Raw genomic sequence first — 22625 nt, forward strand, 5'->3', positions numbered from 1 at the left:
TTTGTTCTGTGCTCAAAAATTAACATGCTTCTTATCACTTCGACACAAGGGTTTTTCAAATTTTACTAAAAACTCTTTAGTTTCGAGGTGATCAAGAAACACTGAAACAGGGAATTAAAAAACCTGCCTGAAATCTTGAAATCAAACAAACAAGAAGTTGAGGTACAGCCAAGCTTCATGTATAGAAATTTTTTGTACAGAACCATTACAGAATACACATATGGCAGGGTAGGTGGGTTATTTTTTGCAATATTTTAATTCACCACCTTGTGACACATCTGTAAAGTTTCTGTAAAAAAATTTCTGTACAACCAGCTTTTTTGAGTGGAGGTATTATCTGGGAAAACCCGAGCCAAATTCTAAGTTTCGTGATTTACTAATTCTAGTTTTACTTAAAAGAGGAACAAATTTTCATTCATTGATCAATTTGAGGTAATTTTTGTGCTTGAACTCTCAAACTTCTGTTTTGTTGGCCTCTAGTGTTTTAAAACTCCAGTACAATTAATACATTTCTTAGTTTTTTTATTTTTACCTTGACGTGTGAATCTAATTATACCCTTGTTTGGGTAACCATTAAACTCAAAATACATTTTTTTGAAATTTATATTTAATTATACATTTTTTAATAAAATAATATTACATGTAAAGCGAAAGCACTGCTTTACTTTTGAATCACATATTTTCTAAAAAATTACTATTTCAAAATATATTTTTTTCCAAAATTTCATTAAAATTGAGTCCAAACAACGTTTAAGTATTGAACGTAGTGTAATTTTTTACTAATTGCTCGAGTTTAGATTCAGGATGACGCAACTTCGTTGAAATTCAAAACATATTGAGACAAATTACTAATTTTTTAAGTTATAGTCCTCTTTTTTTATGATTTTAAACTAATATTATTAAAAAAGGTGAAAGTAATTCGGGAAAAACTAAAATATATCTGCAACAATTTTATTTCTCATAGTCAAATGAACCTTTATAGTTGGAATTACTTTAACTAAAGTATTGAAAAATATTAATTTTAAACAAAATATTACCATTGCAATTCAAATAAATAAATAATTATACTATTAATATAAAAAATTGACAGATCAATTGAATATGTAAACCCTAAAATGGTGCTATATATGGGAACATTTTGTGACGAAAGGAACGGGTGAATTATTTATCAAATGGTAGTGATAGAACTGTGCATCTTGGAAGAGTTGAGAGGAGCCATTCCTTTTTGATGAATGGAATTGTTGACGTTGAAATTACGATCAGCAAATTCATTTCAACTAACCAAGATTTCCTCCTTCTAAGCTCACACCGAAAGAAATTTATCTTTTTTTTACAAAATTTCCATTGACAAATTGAGATTTATAGGCGGAGTTCACTTTTTCCAACAAATATGGCATTTCGTAGGACTATGATTTACTTCAAAACTTTCAATAATAATTAACTTTTATCTTTCTAATTGTTTTTTCACTTCAAATATACATTTCATAAGGACTAAAATTAAAAATAAAAATTGAAAAAAAAATTCCACTTACCAGCCGACAAATAGGTCAAAAGCTTTGTCGGCGAAAGATAAACCTTGCCCATCAAAATTTTTGTCTAGAAATTAACTTTTATCTTCCTCATTATCTTTTCACTTCAAATATACATTTTATAAGGACTAAATTTAAAAAAAAAAATTGAAGAATTTTCCCTCTCATTATTAGCCTACAGATAGGTCAAAAGTTTTGCCAACAAAAAATATATCTTGCCCATTAAATTTTTTGTGGGGAAAAGTACAAATTTTTGTAAGCACGAGTCTTCCCATTATTGAAAATTTTGAAATAAATCATAGCCCTGCGAAACATCATATTTGTGGGGAAAAGTGAACTTTGCCTTCAAATTTTAATTTGTCAATGAAAATTTTGTAGGAAAAAAGATAAATTTCTTGTAGTGATTATAGTACCAAATGCACTTTTAGGAGCTTAACAAAGTAAATATATTCAATGAATAAGATATTGTATAATAGTGCTAATTGAAATATTTGGAGAGTTTTAAATTATTATTAATTATTAAAAGATTAGGAAAACGATTAATTTAATAAACAACTATTTATATAATGGTACAATACACTACAGCTAAATTAGATGAACAATACAATATAGCCAAATTAAAGGTACAATGTATTACAGTCAAATCAAATAGATTCTTATTCCACATCAAAAGTTTATAATAAAATGCTTGGAGATGTCTTCTATAAATAAGTGAGTCAATAAATGGGCAAGCAATTTTTTGGGCCATTCAATCTAATTGGCTAAAAGTTAAAAAAGATGATTTTTTTTTTTTTTAATTGGAATAAAGCTACTCAAACAAGAATAGGAATAGGGTTTGGTGACAGTTACTATGTGGCAGCGCCTATCTCGTTGATTTTTTTTTCTTTTTTTTTTTCAAATTGTCCAATAAAAAAATGACACGTGTCTCCTTGTTTTGAATTATGTCATTGACCCAATTTCATTTAGCAGGTTGTTTTAATTATTAAACTTGTTTAAGAGTTGAGGAAAAAAGTTAATTTCAACATTGATTTTATTTTTCTAATTTTTTAAATTTTGGATCGGATATTAGATAATATAGCAAATTAGATATGAATTTAACAATAAAATATTTGTTGGATTATCAAAATGGAACGAATCAAATAATTATTCTCATTGGATTGAATTGGATATTGACAAATCCAGTTTACATCCGATCCAATTTACCGCCATACTTATATCTTGATTTTGAGTAATCCTTTGGCAGACAAGTCAAAATATTGAAATAACACTTTAACTCATAATTACCTAGAATTGGCCAAATATGCAGAAAGCACTCAATTATTTAAAGCAAAAATAAATCCCTAACCATACCTGACAGTGAACTTTTAATTCTAATCCTAATTGCGCACTTAGTCCCTTGTCTTTTCTAAAAATAAATAAAATAAAACTGAAAATGATAGGAATAGAAACATCCCAAAATTGACAAGCAACTACACGAGAATTTGTTTCGTTGTAATTTATGCATGTATAAATTAACGTTATGTGTATGTATTACTTATCAAGATCGAGAATACAAAGAGTTATCGTGTGCATTTTATAGTTATCAAATATGTGAATGTCAATATTTAATCAATAAAGCTTGAAAATTTTGTCTATAATAAAGGACACGAATTTGAAGTGGGATGATGGGAGTTATCATATTGAGTAATGTTATTCGACACCACCTGTATAAAGCAACAGTCTAGATGGCAATTGCACGATATTAAATAATATATTTACTTAAATGTAATGTCACATATTCAATGTCGTCACTTAGATTGATATTCTAGCACCGTTAGTGTTAAATATTATTATTCTATCATATTTCCTTCCATTTGTCGAAATATGTGAATGATAAGTTTCAATTTAAAGCAAATCTTTTGATATCCCAAAATTTCAAATTTTGTTATTAGTGCAAAATAGGAAGAATAAATTCTATACCACAAGGGTATATATTAAAATTTGTAATATAAGTAATGATATTATGATCAAAAAGTGTTTTTCCAGCCTATGCATAGTGATGGCAATGGGTCGAGTCTCGACTCGACCCTTTAACCCACGAGCTAGGCTTAGGCTCGTGGTTCGTGAAAAACAAGCCAAGCCCACGAACCCCTCGCGAGCTCGTGTTTTTTTTTTTTTTTTTTTTTTTGGCACAATTTTTGCACTTTTTTTAAAAAAAAAAATTCATATTTTTGGGTTCGTCAAAATGGCTCGTGGGCCTTGTGCCCAGGCTCAACTCGTGGGATCGAGCCCCCTGCTCGGCTCGGGCTCATCATCCGAGCCGCCCACGAGTCGAGTTTTAACGAGCCAACGAGCCGCTCGACCCCTTTGACATCCCTTCCTATGCATTTTTAAATATTTTACAAATTAAATCCTGTTTGATGTAGATTAATATCAGATTTTGACAAAAGTTGTGAGTCTTATGAAATATGTGATTAAAATTAATTATTGACTTTTACTTTAAATTTTAATTTGACAACAGTCTACTCCAAAAAGAGACTAAAAGGTGTATATATTTGGGATCTTTGAAAACTTTTGAAGATTTAAAAAGTTTAAGTATATTCAATCGAGGTTTTCAAATATTTTTTAAAAGTTAGGTGTATTCAATTGAGATTTGCATAAACTTTTAAAAAGCCTCTAAAAATTATGGGGTAGTTAATTGAAAGTTTTTAGAAGTTTCCGTAAGTTATGATGTATTCAAATAAACAATGATTTTGTGGAGAATTCTATTGAACTTTTGGAGACTTTTTGTTGAAAAATATAGATAGCAAATTTTAGAGAAAAACTCTCATATACTCTGAGATTTGTGAAGATTCCAAGGTAGAGAATATAACGCCTTTTTTTTTTTTTTTTTAATTGTAGGATTTTCTCATATCTCTTCAATTCATTACTATAATTATTCTATGATTATTTTATGAGCATGTTTGACCCCCATTTTTTTTACAAAAATGCACTTTGGAATATTAATTTGATAGAAAAAGTGTGGTAATAAAATAAAAATAAGTTTTGAATTTACAAGTAATATTAGTTTATTAAAAATAAGTGATTGAAAATAAGAGATAGAAAAATGTATTTTGAAAATAATGGGAACCAAACAATGACTATATGTACATTATTATTTTTGAATTGAAATTATATGCAATTGATTCAAAATGTAAAATTCCATGTAATCTATCAATTCTTTTTTTTTTTTTTTTTTTTGTTAAAAAAAATTTATTTTTTTTAAATTTTTTTTTTTTTTTTTTTTTTTGGTCAAGAACAATTAGTGTTCTTAGAATTTTTTGTTAATTTCGTAAAAAAAAAAATGTTTATGTTATTATGTAAACGTTTTTATTACTTTATTTACACCAAAATTGAATGACTGAAATGTAACTAGTGACCTTACCCAAAAAATAAAAAAATAAAAATTGTGGGCATCATGTAGTAGAGATATTGTAAATTTTCATGTATATAATGAAATTATAGGATGAAAAACCTTTTAAAATCCCCAAAAATCTTTAATCATACTATACATAAGTCCATGAAAGTTTTTTTTATTAATTTTAACAAATTCATAGAAATCACTTAAAAGTTCATAAAATTCACAAAAGTCACCCACTTTGAAAAGTCTATAGAAGTCTTTAAAAGTCTCAATTGAAAACATTGTATATGTAGTAAATACTTATTAGTAATTACTAATTTTTTTCTTTCCTTTTGCTATTTTTTAATTTAAAAAGAGTTTTTTTTTTTTTCAAAATAATCTTTACTTCACAATCAAAATAAGCAATTGTTGTAAATGGAAAGTCCATTAAAGTTTATTGGCGAATAACATTTGTACCCCTGTAGCCCTAGAAATTATTACCATTGTATCCCTAATTCTTATCTATAAATATAGGGTTTTGATTTTCAATAATAGACATAAAAAGTTTATTAAGTTTTCTCTATTCTCTTTTCCTCTCATTTTATAACACGTTATCAACATGAAACTTTTAGAAGGTAGTAATTTTTTTCATAATCATCTATCACGTATATCGAAATTAATTTGATAATGCGTGAATTTTACATATACATATGTTGAATCTGCAATACGTGATCTCATCTTTCTCGATCATTATGTTTTCTTTGTACCTCTCTTTGAATTAATTAATATTTTTTTCCTTTACATCAATCCATGTGCATTTTTATGGAGATATATTTATGTTAAATCAATTGATATGCATTAATTTATGTTCATATACCCTCCTTATATTTGGATTAGCCCTTTACGTTCTACACATGCTTATAATTTTTTTGGTTTAATTGGTCAATGTTCTTTGTAAGCAAGTTTCAATTCCAGATCTCTATTTTGGCTGATTCCATATATATATATAATATACAATTAACAAATAACTGTACTCAACTCATCTTTTCTCTCAAATCCATTGGTTTCTGCAAATTTCATGCCTTAATTGGTTAATACTAATTTAATTCTTTTAATTGTACATAATTAGAATTTCGTGCCATAATATGTGAATAGGTTTCTACATGTCACCATTTTTTTTTATTTTACTCGACTCACGTTATTAATTCAAAATAATATTACATGTGTTTGTATATTAATTAATGGCGAGCAATTGGATGTATTATCATTTTTTTATATTTAGTTATGAAACATTACATTAAATTTATTTTTAATCATTGTTGCTCCTGAAGTAACACGACATTATAATTAATATTCCAGAAAAATATTAATCATAGATCTATTCGTTGTTGCTCCAGAAGTAGTACAACATTATAAAAATATTATTTGATCCCGAAGAGCATAAATTATAACTCTCAATATTCCAGAAGAATATTGACATATTGCACTTGAAAAAATAATAGCAAAATATAATGTGCTCCAAAAGTAACATATGTTTTGAAAAACATATTATTTCAAATTAGTGTTTATCCCTAAAGGAAAACATGTAACTTAAAGTTATGTTGATATTGACTATTTGATTGACATGTGATGACTAATCATATTCTTCGAAACTAATTATATTTTTTTATTCTGTAGTTAAACAAATGGCAAACATTACGAAACTTGAGTTTGCTGCACTTGACATATCTGGTAAAAATTATCTGTCATAGATACTGGATGATGATATCCATCTCGTCTTAAAGGATCTGGGAGAGACAATAAAAGAAGGAAACAATGAATCCCTGCAGGATCGTGCAAAAGCACTCATTTCCCTCCGTCACCATCTTCACGATGGATTAAAAATTGAATATCTCACTGAGAAAGATCCACAAGTTCTTTGAAAAAAGTTAACTGAAAGATTTGATCATCAGAGGACTAAGTCCTCCCCAAAACTCGTTATGAGTGGATGCACCTTCGTTTGCAAAACTTTAAAACGGTTAGTGAGTACAATTCTGAATTATTCAGAATATGTTCAAAGTTGACTTTGTATGGAGAAAAAATCGCCGATGAAGATATGTTGGAAAAAACTTTCTCCACCTTTCATACCTCGAATATGCTCCTGCAGCAGTAATATCGTGAGCGTGGTTTCAAAAAGTACTCAGAACTTATGTCTTGCCTACTAGTTGCTGAACAAAATAATGAATTGTTGATGAAAAATCATGGATTACGTCCAACTGATTCTGTACCATTACCTGAAGCAAATGGTACTACATTGTCTGAAGCAAATATAATATCAAAACAAGGATGCGGACGTGGACGTGGACACGGATTTGGACACGGACACGAATATGTACGTGGAATAAATCATGGAAGAAATAATCAACAAAGTTATCAACAACAAGACAATAAATTCAAAAGGCACAAAACAAACGAGAGTGACAAATCTAAAAAGGAGCATGGAGAAAGTTGCTTTAGATGTGGAATGAAAGGGTATTAGGCACGTACGTGTCGTACCTCAAAACATCTTGTGGATTTCTACCAGAGATCAATCAAGGGAAAAGAAAATTTGGAGACTAATTTTACTGATTATGATGATCCAATTGATGTGACTCATTTGGATGTGTCCGATTTCTTTACTGATCTAAATAGAAATATTGATCATTTGGTTGGGGGTGGTGTGATAAAAGATATAGATTAATTTACTAGTATTTCTTTCGTTTTAAAAATTCAGTTTGAAATATGTTTTTACTTTTCCGCACAAGAAATAAAATAAAACTCTATTATACACCATTTATTTCATAATATTAAGTAATGTTTACTTCTTTAAATCTAAATTTAAGTTTTTTTTTTAAAATTTTGTTTATTTTGCTATATTTATAGATTCATGATGGATAGTCAAGACAACTGCTTAATTGATAGTGCAACTACACATACTGTTTTTCAAGACAAAAAATACTTTTTTGACTCAATATTAGCTGAAAATAATGTTAACACGATATCGGGTGCGTCGAATATCGTTGAAGGCTCCGGAAGAGCTTGTATTATTTTACCAAATAATACAAAATTATATATTGACGATACATTTTATTCTAGTAAATCGAGAAGAAATTTTCTTAGTTTTAAAGATATTCGCTGCAATGAATATCACATTGAGATGATGCAAGAAAATAATGTTGAATATCTTTGCATCACTTCTTTTGTATCTGGTAAGAAGCAGATAAAAGAAAAATTTCATACACTCTCGTCTGGCATGTATTTTACATTTATAAAAATGGTCGAATTAAATAATGTTACGAACCAAAAGTTCGTTGATTAAAAAAGTTTTGTACTTTGGCATGATCGATTTGGACATCTAGGAGCCATAATGACGCGTCGAATAATAAACAACTCACACGGACATCCTTTAAAGAACCAGAAGATTCTTTTATCTAATGATTATCCATGTATAGTTTGTTCACAAGGCAAGTTAGTCATTAGACCTTCAACTACAAAGGTCAATATTGAATCTCCAACTTTCTTGAAAAGAATACATGGAGATATATATGGGCCAATACACCCATCATGTGGACCATTTCGTTACTTTATGGTATTAATTGATTCTTCTACAAGATGGTCACATGTTTGCCGACTTTCAACTAGGAATGTAGCATTTGCTAAACTACTTGCTCAAATCATAAAATTGCGAGAACAATTCCCCGATTACTCAATCAAGACTATTCGTCTTGACAATGCTGGTGAATTTAGATCACAAGCATTTGATAATTATTGTATGTCAATTGGGATTGAAATTGAACATTCAGTTGCACATGTTCATACACAATGGTTTAGCGGAATCGTTTATTAAACGTCTACAACTTATTGTTAGACCATTACTTATGAAAACAAAACTCCCAACTTCTGTTTGGGGTCATGCCATATTACATACTATATCATTGGTTCGTATAAGACCAACTGCCTATCATCAATATTCACCTTTGCAACTTGCATTTGGTCATGAACCTAATATTTCTCACCTACGGGTTTTTGATTGTGCTATCTAATTTCCTATTTCACCCTCACAATATACTAAAATGGGTCCCCAACGAAAATTTGGGATTTATGTGGGTTTTGATTCACCGTCTATTATTAGATATCTTGAACCTTTAACGGATGACTTATTTACTGCACGTTTTGCAGATTGTCATTTTGATGAAATGACTTTCTTAACTTTGGAAGGAGAAAAACTACATCCTGAAAAACAAGATAAAATTTCTTGGAATGAGACAACTCTATCTCATTTTGATCCTTGCAGCAATCAATGTGAACAAGAGGTTGAAAAAAATCATTCATTTGCAAAGAGTTGCAATTCAACTACTTGATGTATTTGTTGACACGAGAAAAGTGATAAAGTCATATATTCCAGCAAAAAATTAATGTCCCTGCAGGACAATCTGCTGTGGCAAATGAATCTCAAATACACCAGAAGCGTGTTCGACCAGTTGGTTCAAAAGACTCTGTACCTCGAAAAAGAAGAGTACAGGAGAAAAATCAACAAAAAACTTCAAAAGAAATCACATTATAAAATATTGATCAATCAAATATTAAATGTATGGTTCCTGAAGAACCAGAGGTGTCCGAAAATAATGAGATCTCGATAAATTATATGATATCTCATAAATTATGGGAACGAAATAATATTGTTATAGACAATATTTTCGCCCTTAACATGGTTATTGATATTATGCAAAATGAGGATCCTGAACCACAGTCTGTTATTGACTGTCGAAATAGAAATGATTGGCCAAAATGGAAAGAAGTCATACAGGCAGAATTGAATTCTTTGGAGAAACGAAAAGTGTTTGGACTAGTAGTTCGAACACTTGAAAATGTAATCCCTGTTGGATACAAATGAGTTTTTGTACGAAAGAGAAATGAGAATAATGAAATTACAATTTACAAAACTCGACTAGTGGCTCAAGGTTTCTCCCAAAGACCGGGAATTGATTATGAGGAAACATATTCTCCCGTAATGGATACCATCACTTTTAGGTTCTTAATTAGTTTGACCGTGTCACAAGGACTCGATATGCGCCTTATGGATGTAGTAACTACCTACCTAAATGGTTCACTTGACAGTGACATATATATGAAAGTTCCTGAAGGATTTAAGGTGCCAAGAATAAATGATACATGTCTGAGAACTATGTTCTCAATTAAATTGTAAAAATCATTATATGGATTGAAACAATCCGGACGCATGTGGTATAATCGCCTTAGCAAATATTTGCTAAAAGAGGGTTATAAAAATGACAATATCTGCCCATGTGTTTTCATAAAGAAAATAAATATTGGATTTGCAATTATGGCAGTTTATGTTGATGATTTAAATTTAATTGGAACTCCTGAAGAGCTCAACAGAATTGCAGATTATTTGAAAAATGAATTTGAGATGAAAGATTTGGGGAAAACCAAAATTTGTCTTGGATTACAAATTGAACATTTTCCAGAGGGATTATTTGTTCATCAATCTATTTATACAGAAAAAGTCTTGAAACACTTTTATATGGATAATGCACATCCATTGCCATCACCTATGGTTGTTCGATCACTTAATGTGAAAAAAAATCAATTTCGTCCACTTGAAGATGAAGAAAAGATTATTGGTCCTGAAGTACCATACCTTAGTGCAATTGGAGCATTAACTTATCTTACAAATTGCACTCGACCTGATATAGCTTTTTCTGTAAATCTTCTTGCAAGATATAGCTCTACACCAACTCAAAGGTATTGGAATGGTGTTAAACATATTTTTCGTTACTTAAAAGGTACTATTGATATGAGACTATTTTATTCTCAAAAGTCAGGATCTGCTTTAGTGGGATATGCAGATGTAGGTTATCTCTTTGATCCACATAAAGTTAAATCACAAACAGGATATGTGTTTACACGTAGAGGAACAGCTATATCATGGAGATATGTGAAGCAATCATTGACAACAACATCCTCAAATCATTCTGAAATTATTGCAATCCATGAAGTAGGGCGAGAATGTGTATGATTGAGGAATATGACCCATCATATCCAATCATCATGTGGATTGATTTCAACAAAAGATAATCCAACAATTTTGTTTGAAAATAATGCAGCTTGTATCGCACAACTCAAGGGAGGCTATATCAAAGGCGACAGGATAAAACATATTTCTCCAAAATTCTTTCATATACATGATTTTCAGATGAATGGTGACATTGATATTCAACAAATTCGCTCAAGTGACAATGTGGCCGATCTATTCACAAAAGCGCTGCCAACATCTACATTCAAAAAATTAGTTCATGAGATTAGAATGTATCGACTCAAAGATTCTCAGTGATTAATATTAGGGGGAGTAGCTGTACTCTTTTTCCTTCGCTTAGGTTTTGTCCCATTGGGTTTTCCTAGTAAGGTTTTAATGAGGCAGCATTTAATTTTAATACTCCAAAATAGCTGTATTATTTTTTCTTCATTTGAATTTTTTTCTCACTGGGCTTTTATCAAACAAAATTTTAATGAGGCAGATATTTTGTAATATGTTATTAAAGGGGGAGTGTTGTAAATGGAAAGTCCGTTAAAGTTTATTGGTGAATGACATTTGTACCCCTATAGCCTTAGAAATTATTACTATTGTAACCTTGATTCTTACCTATAAATATAGGGCTTTGGTTTTCAATAATACACACAAAAGTTTATTGAGTTTTCTCTATTATCTTTTCTTCTCATTTTATAACAATATATATATATATATATATATATTTTTTTTTTTTCATATTACTTATAAGTAAATACATTAAGTTTTTATACTTAGTTAAGCATAAAATAAGATTTTATTTTAAAGTAAGTAATTAATTTTATTTTAAAGTAAGAAAAGTATTTTTTTTTTTCGAAATTGTGGGAAAAAATAACTATTTTGAATTTTACTTACTCGCACTAATGAAAATGCCCGTTGAGAGAACACATCTAGAGCATGTTTTGTAGAGATTTTAATTCAATTAACATCAATTTTTTACGCGTTATTTCACCATTTCAGCCATCATTTTTGAATTCTTCTCTCACAGGTAGGACCAACTTTATCTCTAGCAGTCAAAGAATCAATTAACAAAATCTCTATCAAACAAGCACCTAATTAGATAGGGGTCATGTTCCCACGACATTTTGGAGCCCTCGTTTGATGTCCATTAAAAATAGTGTGTTGGGAAAAAACAAGTTTTGAAATTGTGATTTTTTTTAGAATGAATGTTTTAAAAATAGAAAAAAATTTAAATTTTTTGTTCGGTAGTGATTATAAGAATTAATTTTTGATTGTTAGAAAGAAAGTGGATTCCACCTGTGAGTGAGGAAGTAAAAAATAACGATTAAAAATTTAATTTTTTAGAATGAAAAATTACTATCAAACGGGGTTAAAAATAGAGCCCTGTTACAGCAACAAAGCTGGGGACAGGTGGCCGAGGTGTCGCGACAGGGGCCCTTGATCTGATCAAAATATCAGATTAAGGGCCAAGGTGGTGCCACCTCGACTCCTATCCCAAGTCCTATTACAAGGCCCTGTCGCTTTAGTGTAAGCCTTACAAATATATGATTGAAAATATTTTTTTTTAAAATAATGATAGACAAACAAGATTTAGGTTTCGTTTGGTACACATTAATGTAAAAATGAAAATAAAAAATATAGTCGTTACGGACTCCACATAAGAGATAAAAATTCAAATTTGATGGTTTGATATGATGAATAACGGTTATATTTTTTATTTTAACCCCCGTTTGACCCCCATTACCTGAAAATAAAAATGGGGGGAATATTATTTTTTAGAAAAATGAGTGGTTGAAAAAGAAGGAAAAGTTTTTGATTTACGTGTAATATTATTTTATGGAAGATTGTGTGGTTGAAAATAGGAGAGAGAAAAATGAAATGTAATGTAATTAAGCCCCTGTTTGATCCCCATTAAATTACATTCCATTACATTCTATTTTTCTCTCTCCTATTTTCAACCACATAATCTTTCATAAAATAATATTACACGTAAATCAATAATTTTTTTTTTTCAATCACTTATTTTTTCAACAAAATACTAGTTCTCCTATTTTCATTACAAAAAATGAGGGCCAAATAAGGGCTAAATTTAATGGGATAAAACGGGGGCTTAACGAGGAAATAATGAAAACAAACGGTGGCTTAGATTCTCCTCGGGTCACTTTTTATTGAAACTTTTTTATTGAAAAAGACATGCTCTGTGATTAACATCACGTGATGTCAAATCTTTACCTGATTTTAGACAAAGCTGAGACCGAATCCAAAGCAAGTCCCATCCTTTTTTTAGACTTTGTTTGTCTATCATTATACCATATTTTATCACATAATTCTTTCATAGAACTCATTTTTAATCCCATATTTTTTATTAAAATAATATTATATATAAATCGAAAAACTCTTCTTCTTTTTCGAACATATATTTTAACATTAATCACTATTCCATAATACATTACTCGCAAATAATGAGACAAAGACACCCCTTAATCAATCCTCAATCTCTTGGACTTTAAAACAATTAAAATAATGATTTTCTGCGCAAATTACTCTAGTACGTGAAAATAAAGACAAAAATTTTGTTTATTGTGCCTCTAATCCTTGTCAAATAGAGTTTTTTTAAGAATAATTTTTGTAGAAAGTATTTTTTTGAATAATGAGTAATTGAAAAATAAGAAAATATTATGAGTTATGTAAAAAATTATTTTAAGAAAATAATGTGTATTTCATAATAAATTTTAAAAAAACGAGTCTTAGAAATTTACGAACAAACACAAGCTTAATAACAGGCAAAAGCTTGGGAGCTTCTTTTGCCCCTTATGTGGTGTCCGAGTTGGTGGAATAGGTGAGCGCAGATATCTTTGATCACGAGTTCAATTCCTCCTACCAATACTTTCTCGATAGAGCTTGTTGCTCCAGACTTGTCTAGTGCGATTTATCTGACTGGCATGATTTGCAGGTTATTGTGTCGGCCTGAGGGTTTACCCAGTGCGCACTTGAAGGATAGTGATTACGAGTTTTTCTGTCATTAAAAAAAAAATGCCTTGGGAGGACTTGTAACATTGCACATGTTTCATGATATTTCTTAACTACTTTGAAAAATAATTGAAAAGTCACGTTCAAGCAAGATCAAACATCTTTTAAATAACAATTTAGCCCTTGTTTGAACCACATTATATTATTAAGAATGCAATTTTGAATAGTGTATTAATGAATATTGTGTGGTTAAAAAATTTAAAAAAAAGTTTTGAATTTGTAATATTCTTTTATTGAAAAATGTGTCATTGAAATGATATCAAATAACTATTTAAGAATGTATTTTTTTGAAAAAATGGAGCTCAAACATAGCCATAAATTTGTCATGAAAAGCGTTTAGTGTTGGATTGATAAAAATTCATCAATTTTTATTGAGAATTAGATAGCAATCAATTCAAAGAGAATAAAACATTCAACAACATGCAAAATTTATAGAGATTCGCTTCAATATGGAATTACGTCATCTCCTATCGCCAAAATAATTTGTTATGATGAAAAAAGAGTTTGTAGAAGAATATTACACTACCATTTTCTCTAACATCTCTTTATCTCTTTTTGATTATAATAATAAGACCTAAGAACGGTTCCTTATTTTATAATATATATTAGGGTAAAATCGAATTTTACAAGCAATCCAATTTCTTAATAGAGTTCTACAAGGACTCCGGCCCACGACCAGCTCCGCGAAATTATAATAATCAGGATTGACAATAATTATACTCCTCGGTTTAACAGTTCCACATTAAAAAAACTTCAATTTTAACCACACAATTTATGAGACCTTAATTTTCAATCGCATTTTCATTAACTTCTATCAAAATTACTTAAAAATGATAATTTTAAGTTCAATTTTACATAATGTGCTCGTTTGAGAATATATTGATAATATAAATATATTTTAAATTAATATTTGACTTCAAATTATGAACTCAAAGAAGCACATATACTCATATAGTGAATAAATTACTTACTTCGTGTTTGGTTCCACTAAAATGTGAATAAATTCAAAGCCAACACTTATTAATTTTAATTGCACATTTTATATAGACTCCGTTTGATTTTCATCTTTATCAAAATATATTTTTCTCTCTTTTTTTTTAATCACATATTTTTCATTAACATAATGTTACACGTAAATAAAAAAATTCTTTATTTTTGATCTACATATTTTCCATCAATTTATATTTTAAAATTCATTTTCCTCATAATTTAAAAATTTTCAATCATATATTTTTATCAATTTTTATCGAAAGACGATCCAACATTTAGTAGACCATTTCAACACCACCAAAATGTTTTATATTTGTCAGGCAATAACTAGTGAGAATGATGCACCCACGTGCCTTGCAATAAATCTAAAAGATTCTTTCGTCTCTGTGCTTTTTCGTCTTCTCTTCAAACACAGTGCAACCCACCAAGTCAAGCAGGTTCCAGCTGGTTCAATTTACCCGTGTTCCAACATCACTCCTCACCCTGCATTTCTGAAGTCCGATAAAAGATTAATAATATAAAGCCAATGCCTGGTTTGAACCTAGAGTTCGTTTGATTGCAATGATGAAATTTAAATGAAAAGAAAATAAATTTCAAGAAATTGAATTGCTTAAAACTTATGTTCTTATAAATTGTCAATTAATGTGTTTAATTGATATATTTTTTCATCTGAAAATGTTGGAAATTTCTATCTTTTGATATTCGTTTGACTTAATTTTTCATAGAAATTGTCAATTAAAGGGACAAAATTTGTTGCAATTGAAAGTAAAATTTATTCCGATTCACCAAAAAAAAAAAAAAAGGCTGGAAAACCAATTCTCACCAAAATGGTGAAATTTGATTTTCCACAAAACCATTGAAATGACATGTGTGGAGGAAAGTTGGAAAATATATTCAATGGAAATTTCTTGTAATCAAACACAAAAAAATGGTGGATTTCCATGTTAAAGATAATAATTAATTTTAATTACATAATTTATTGATTTTATATTTCATCAATGATTATTGAAATACACTAAAAAAAAAAAAAATAGTGAATAAGTTGACAATTGACTTATCCACCTGAGCCCATTATCTCCGTTTGGTAAATTGTAGCGGCAATAGTTTGTAGGGCTTCGTGATTCCATCTTATGGATTATTCTTATTAAAAGGAGTAATTTAAATTTTTATAAATTGATCTATATTTTTATTTTTATTTGATGTGAAATTATATCCTTAACATGTCCCAATATGAGTAGGTCAATCTTGAAATCTGCATACTTATTTCTTTAGTGGTAATCGGATTGAATCGTTTGTTGTAACTGAATGGACTCTAGTACACTTAAAATTTTATTTTAAAATGTCAACCTTATTAAAATGAGTAATTTAATGACAAAAACAATAAAAGCAAATCACATTAGGATGTATCAAGCCAAGTCAGGACAAATAGCACAATCTAATTGACATCTACGCTTCATAGTGAAAATAAATTACTAAGAAGCAAGAGATGGATTACCTTTTGCTGAAATTGTGAAATTTAGCCCATCGAGCACAAGTGTTCAAGGTTCAAATTTCGACAGTATAACCTTTTAAATGGTTATATTTGAAATTTTCAAATGCAAGCTTAACGCAATTCTCAACTTAAGTAGTGTAAAAAAAAGACCGAACTATCTTGAATTTAGATGATCCAATCACATTTGCACCCCAAATTACTATGATTTGTAAATTTCACCGTCATCTTGATTGGTATCATGCACCATGTTATGTTGCATAACATTATTTGATATCAAAAAGTAAAAAATAAAAAAAGTGAGATCCCGTTCAATTATTATGAGCATGTTCGGTACTGTTAGCCGTCATTTTTGAATTCTTCTCATGCGGTTATATTTGAAATTTTCAAATGCAAGCTAAACGCAATTCTCAACTTAAGTAGTGTAAAAAAAAGACCGAACTATCTTGAATTTAGATGATCCAATCACATTTGCACCCCAAATTACTATGATTTGTAAATTTCACCCTCATGTTGATTGGTATCAAGTACCATGTTATGTTGCATAACATTATTTGATATCAAAAAATAAAAAATAAAAAAAGTGAGATCCCGTTCAATTATTATGAGCATGTTCGGTACTGTTAGCCGTCATTTTTGAATTCTTCTCATGCTAAAACAAAATTCACTATATTTCCATCGATAAAAAAATCAATTAACAAAATCTCAACTAAACAAGTTACTGTGCCCACCGAAAACATTTTTTCTAACCACAATCATCCTCGTCTTATTTAAAACCAAATCCACTTTAATATTTCGGCATTATTATTTTTGTTGCAGTCACACCTTCATCATTCCTTCTCTTTTTGACTCCCAGTCTCAAAAAGTTCCTTTATATTCGTCTTGTCACTCTTCAAATTCACACATCAGTTAGCATAAGCAATATCTCACTGGATTTTCTTAGTGAAGAAGCTAAAAATGAGCAGATTCAGGAGATTCGAGCTTGTTGAACGCTCACCATCCTACTTTGTTGAAGAAACCTCCATTTTCGATCACCCAAAAACCCTTAAAATGAGCCCACGTTTTTCTTCATTTCCTGTCTTTGAAGAAGATGAGCTTGACTTGACTCAGGACCTTTTAAACACTGTCCCATCCCCAATTTTTGATCTCCTTTCACCATTCAGTCATTTTGAGAGTATTACTGATCTGATCCAGATCGAAAAAACCCCGTTCTACACCTCAACTCGCCAAGTCAAGCGCAGAGCTGGGCTTGGCTCGGATTTCTACTTGCACTCGCTTTGTGATCGGGTTTCAGCTTTGGAGCTGGGGTTTGGACGGCGGGTGAAGGCGGAGGAGAAGAAGAAGAAAATCGGGGAGAGGAAGTACACATGGACGGCGGAGATTAAGAGTCCGGAGAAGGAAGGAGTTGATAGGAAGTATAAATGGATGGCGGAGATCAAGGACTCGAAGGATCAGAAGAAGGGTTTGGAGAAGAGTTACAAATGGACGGCGGACATCAAGGGGAAGGGCGAGGACTCCCCAATTGATCGGACGTACACGATTAAAGTGTCAAATGCAGGCGACAGTGATGGATCGGAGAAGAAAGAGACGAAGAAGAAGGATGAGAAAGCGAAAGAGAAGGCAAAATCGGCGGCGCCCAGAGCTCGCATTGTTGAAATTGAAGAACCATCTGATCATGGGGCCGTTGTTTTAAGGCAGGTCCGTATAATCAATCCTATGATAATGACAATAATACATTAATAAATTCATATACTTTTTAGGGTTTGTTTGAAGGACATTATTTTCAAAAAAATACATTTTTGATTTGATATCAGTTCAATCACACATTCTTCAATAAAATAATATTATACACGAATATAAAGCTTTTTCTCATTTTTAATCACACATTTCTCGTTAATTTGACATGAACAATGTATTTTTTTTCTAAAATGTGGCTCAAGAAAGGCTTAATAGATTATCATCCATTGTTAGGCTTATTTTTGGGTTTTCACTTTTGACTTGTTGATGCTAATTTATTTATTATTATTATTATTGTTATTGTTATTGGGCCATCCACATTTTTTATAAATATATCTCACTCTAACTCTAAATTCGTCCCTAATAAAATTTTAAAAATTTTAAAAAATATTATTTACACGTCATATTCCAATATGGTTTTTATTAAATTCATTCATTAAAATACTATATATCCACGAAAATTTTATATATTCATCCTACTTTAAACACATTTGTATCACTGTAGATTCGATCAATCCTAAGACCACAAGCTCTTAAACCAAACGTATTAAATGTATGAAATATGATCGAAGGTGAACTTATTGAACATTAATTTAACATTAAACTAATTCTTTGTATATTGAAGTTCTGAATATTAGAATGCTTCAAACATCAAAAGCTATAGAAAGAAAGAAGAAAGTTCGATTAATCAAGCTGAATTTTACTAACTTTGTTGGCTACAATTATTCTTCTTTCTTGATTAACTGATGAAACTGCATCAGATTTTGTTTTGCGTTCTTTGAAATTCGATATGATTACCGGCACAGAAATCACATTTATGGCCACCATCACCTATAATAATATTCATGTATTTTTCTCTATCTATTAGGATTCTTTTTAAGCATAAATGAAAATAAAAATTAATGGATCAATTTAGAGTTATGTATTTTTATTTAAATTTGTTTTTAATGTGTATTTAAGTAAATTTTCATAGGATTTAAAATGTAACAAAATTTAATTTTAAAAAGTGGATGTATATATAAAAAGTATGGATGGAAATAGTGGTACCCTTATTATTTTTAGTGGTATTCAACAGTTCTTGAATGTGGCTTTTGCATAGATTTGAGTAAATTTATGCTGCGAAATTTTTTGAGTGTCTTTTAGAGCACTAGATCTCAGCAGAATGGCTGGTAAAATTTGATTCTTTGGTATATGAATCATTTATTGTTGAGAATGTTGTACAGTTTTGATTTCTTAAAGATTAGAAAAATACTAGATGTGGCAATTTGATTTGTGCTAAAAAAAGTTGGAATTATTGGTGGTGACAAAATGTTATGTTGGAGCCATTGAGGAATTTCAAATAGAGAATGAGTGGCTGTTGTGCTTTACAGAAGTTGAAGTTCATCCTATGACAGACAAACCAGTTCTTTCAGCATTATTGCAGATAATAATAATTTCTTAATACAAAAAACCTATCAAATGCCTCATTTGTGCCTGTAACAGAAGTTTCTCAGCATAATGTACTCTGGATGTATGGTTCCGAATGTCATCATCAGGCAATAATGTTTACTTTTTAGGAAACTACATGTTTAGAAGAACCATGTAATTGAAGAATAACTCCTTTGTGTATTATAGGATTTTTTAGGATAACTTTTCGGGTTCTTGTGTTTGTATTTTATAAAATTCTGTTATGTTTTTCATTTCCTTTCTCTCGTGTGCATTCATATCTTTTAAGCTACGGATTATGGTAACGATTTTAGATTGAATGCAAGGTCAAGAACTTCAGCTGAAATTATGTCAAGAATATTGTCTGTGCTCGCTCCAATAAACAGCAACAAACTATCCGATAGTTACAATAAACATCATTCAGACTTCCGTATAAATTTTGCAGCTTTATTCAATCCATCTCTATCATCTATCAAATTCTCCAGGAATCCTTTCAACCTTTTGATGCTATGTTATTACTTCCTCCCTCATGAAATAAAAAGCCAGAGTAGTTCTCAATTGGGGATTCCGGTCTTTTGTCTTCTTCTTTTTTTTCCCTTTCAGATTATCTCTTTTGTATTGATTTTGTGTAGATTCCATACCTCTTTACGATGTTATACTCGTCTTATAAGAGCAGATTATTGTATTTTAAGCTTTCACCCATGGGAGACGTGTGATTATTTCATGCCTTTTCAAAAAGAATGGAGTCCCCGAACAGAGACTCTTGAGTTGGAAGAAAGCAGAGTACAAGATTGCATTCCGCCTATCCCATTCAGAATAGACTTTTTTCAATTTAAGTTTTCAATAAAATTCCTTGGATGATTTATCTGTCTGTTTACAAAGTCATATGCATTTTGGTTTTAAATTGATCCTGATCCACGTTTAGTTTAACAATAGCATATTCTTGATTTTTGTGGTCACAGGCATTTGCCAAGAGAGTGGAAAAAAGCAAGGGGAAGAGGAAGGTATTGTCTCCACTGGATGCAGCGGCATTGATACAGTTGAGCTTCAGGGCTTACCTTATTCGTAGGTCACAGGCTCTGCGTGCGCTTCGGGAACTGGCCATTGCCAAGACCAAGTTGAAGGAGATTAGGGCCTTGTTCAACAACTTCTCTTATCGTCGTCGCATTTCCCACGATGCAGAAGAGCGCCAGAGGTTCTCGGAGAAGATCATTGTGCTGCTTCTCACTGTTGATGCTATTGAGGTAGCATAGATTGACAACTTATTTGTTATTCAGAAATTTAAGAATGGATACGGTGTTCACATTTCTTGTACTCAAAAGTATGTTTGAGTAAGCTTAAGAAGTTCACTTGCAAGTAATTAAATTAATTTTAATATAACAAATTGTTTTGTTAGGTCAGTTGGAAATAAAGAAGTTACTTATTGTGACTGTAAGGTAAAAATCACTTTTAAGGTAAGTTACTTATCTTTAATTAAAAATTAGAAAATAGTAAGTTAACATATTTGGTAACTTGTACTTCTTTTTAAGCTTAGCCAAATATACCCACAGACATTATTTGGTTTAGAGTAGTCCAACACTTTTGGCTGACTAGTTACCATGCATGTGGTTGACAACAAGACTGATAATTAGGAAGCTGAGATCGTGAGTTCATCATTGTTTGTTGTTTGGGTATAATGTGCAAAACAATTAAATTTACTTTACAACTTTTTGACAGTAAAAAAGAGTCATTTTTTGGAATTCACAGGGTTCAGTTCTATGCTTAGATCTTCTTCGTGCCCATTTATGAGTTATTTGTGCACTTGAGTGATGAACCTCATCATTGATAAATGCCATTTTAGTTTCTGTGTAAAATGCCTTTCTCAATATAAACCGACTATGCTATCTTAGTTGTTAGCATGTATACTGTTTGTGCAAATGACACTGGCAGATGGCTTTCTTGCTCCTGGAAACTGCAACGTTTGTCATTTGCTTCTTTTTACACAGGTTTATATGCGTTGCCCTAATTTATTGCACTAGATTTCTTGTGTGCTTATTTCCGGATATGCAATGTTGACAAGTAACTTGTTCTGTGTCTATTAGGGAGCTGATCTGATGGTTCGATCTGCAAAGAAGTCTATGGTGGACGAGCTGGAAGCAATGCTCGATGTTGTCGACCCCCATCCTCCTGGAAAGTCTCTGTCCATGAGGAGGAGGACATTTGATATGCCTGATGGTGCCATTAATAAGGAACTTGCAGCAGGCGTTGCGCAGGTGGTTCAAATGATCGATCAAGACATGAATGGCCCTGAAAAATTTGAAGCGTGCTTGTAAGTCCAGGTTTAATGTTGGTGAGTCTGTTGTGGTAGGAAGACATATGTTTATTAAGTATCAGTACTATGTTATTCGGGCAACGGATTTTATCTGATGAGATTTTCTTTACCACCTGAGAGAGTTTATAGTCTTCCTCCGTTTGTCTTTGTGTCTGTGGATGCTATAATTAATAACTATGTTTTCCTTTTTATCGTTTACTTTGCACTGATGGATTCTTCAATTTCTATTATGAGATGCATCAAGTTGTTTGGTCATTGAAATTCAATTTCATTGCAAAACTGATTGCTGTGTTATGTCCCTTAATAATTTAAATATTAGACGACCCTTTGAAAAATTAGCTTTAAGATTTAAGGGCACTAGTCTCCCACCTCAGAAAAAGCAGAAAAGTTTTTCTCCCGTAAATACTCGATATTTTTTTTTCATAATCTCATTATTTATCTCCTGTAAAACCGATATTTTGAAGCACTTTTTCAACAATATTTCATTTGTACAATATGTTGTCTATCTTCTTTAAGGTCTCGTTTGGTACCCATTTTTTCAAAATATTTTTTTTTCTCTCTTCTTTCAACTACACATTTGCGGCTGCTGCTATTAGATGATTGTAGTTTTATTCCAAAAGGGTAACATATTAGGTCTAGTAGAAAACTCCTCGTAAGCCCATCATTTACCAAATGTCTTGATGAATGTG

At 30.6% G+C, this 22625-nt stretch overlaps 2 protein-coding genes across 2 annotated transcripts; both read left to right on the top strand.

The window, feature by feature from the left end:
* The first annotated feature begins 7075 nt into the window (after nt 1-7075).
* On the top strand, nt 7076-13980 carry LOC111403718. The gene is made up of 5 exons (XM_023032325.1): nt 7076-7258; nt 8358-8373; nt 9333-9403; nt 13738-13793; nt 13908-13980. The coding sequence occupies exons 1-5, from the start codon at nt 7076-7078 to the stop codon at nt 13978-13980; spliced, it is 399 nt and encodes a 132-aa protein (XP_022888093.1).
* A 3283-nt stretch (nt 13981-17263) lies between these two features.
* Nucleotides 17264-22134, top strand: LOC111391548 (BAG family molecular chaperone regulator 7-like). Its single transcript, XM_023016816.1, has 3 exons — nt 17264-18161; nt 20588-20869; nt 21707-22134. Exons 1-3 carry the CDS (start codon nt 17421-17423, stop codon nt 21935-21937), a joined length of 1254 nt encoding a protein of 417 aa, XP_022872584.1. The 5' UTR covers nt 17264-17420; the 3' UTR covers nt 21938-22134.
* Nucleotides 22135-22625: the final 491 nt, after the last annotated feature.

Source organism: Olea europaea, chromosome 1, assembly GCF_002742605.1.
Source record: "Olea europaea var. sylvestris chromosome 1, O_europaea_v1, whole genome shotgun sequence".
NCBI classification, from domain to species: Eukaryota; Viridiplantae; Streptophyta; class Magnoliopsida; order Lamiales; family Oleaceae; genus Olea; species Olea europaea.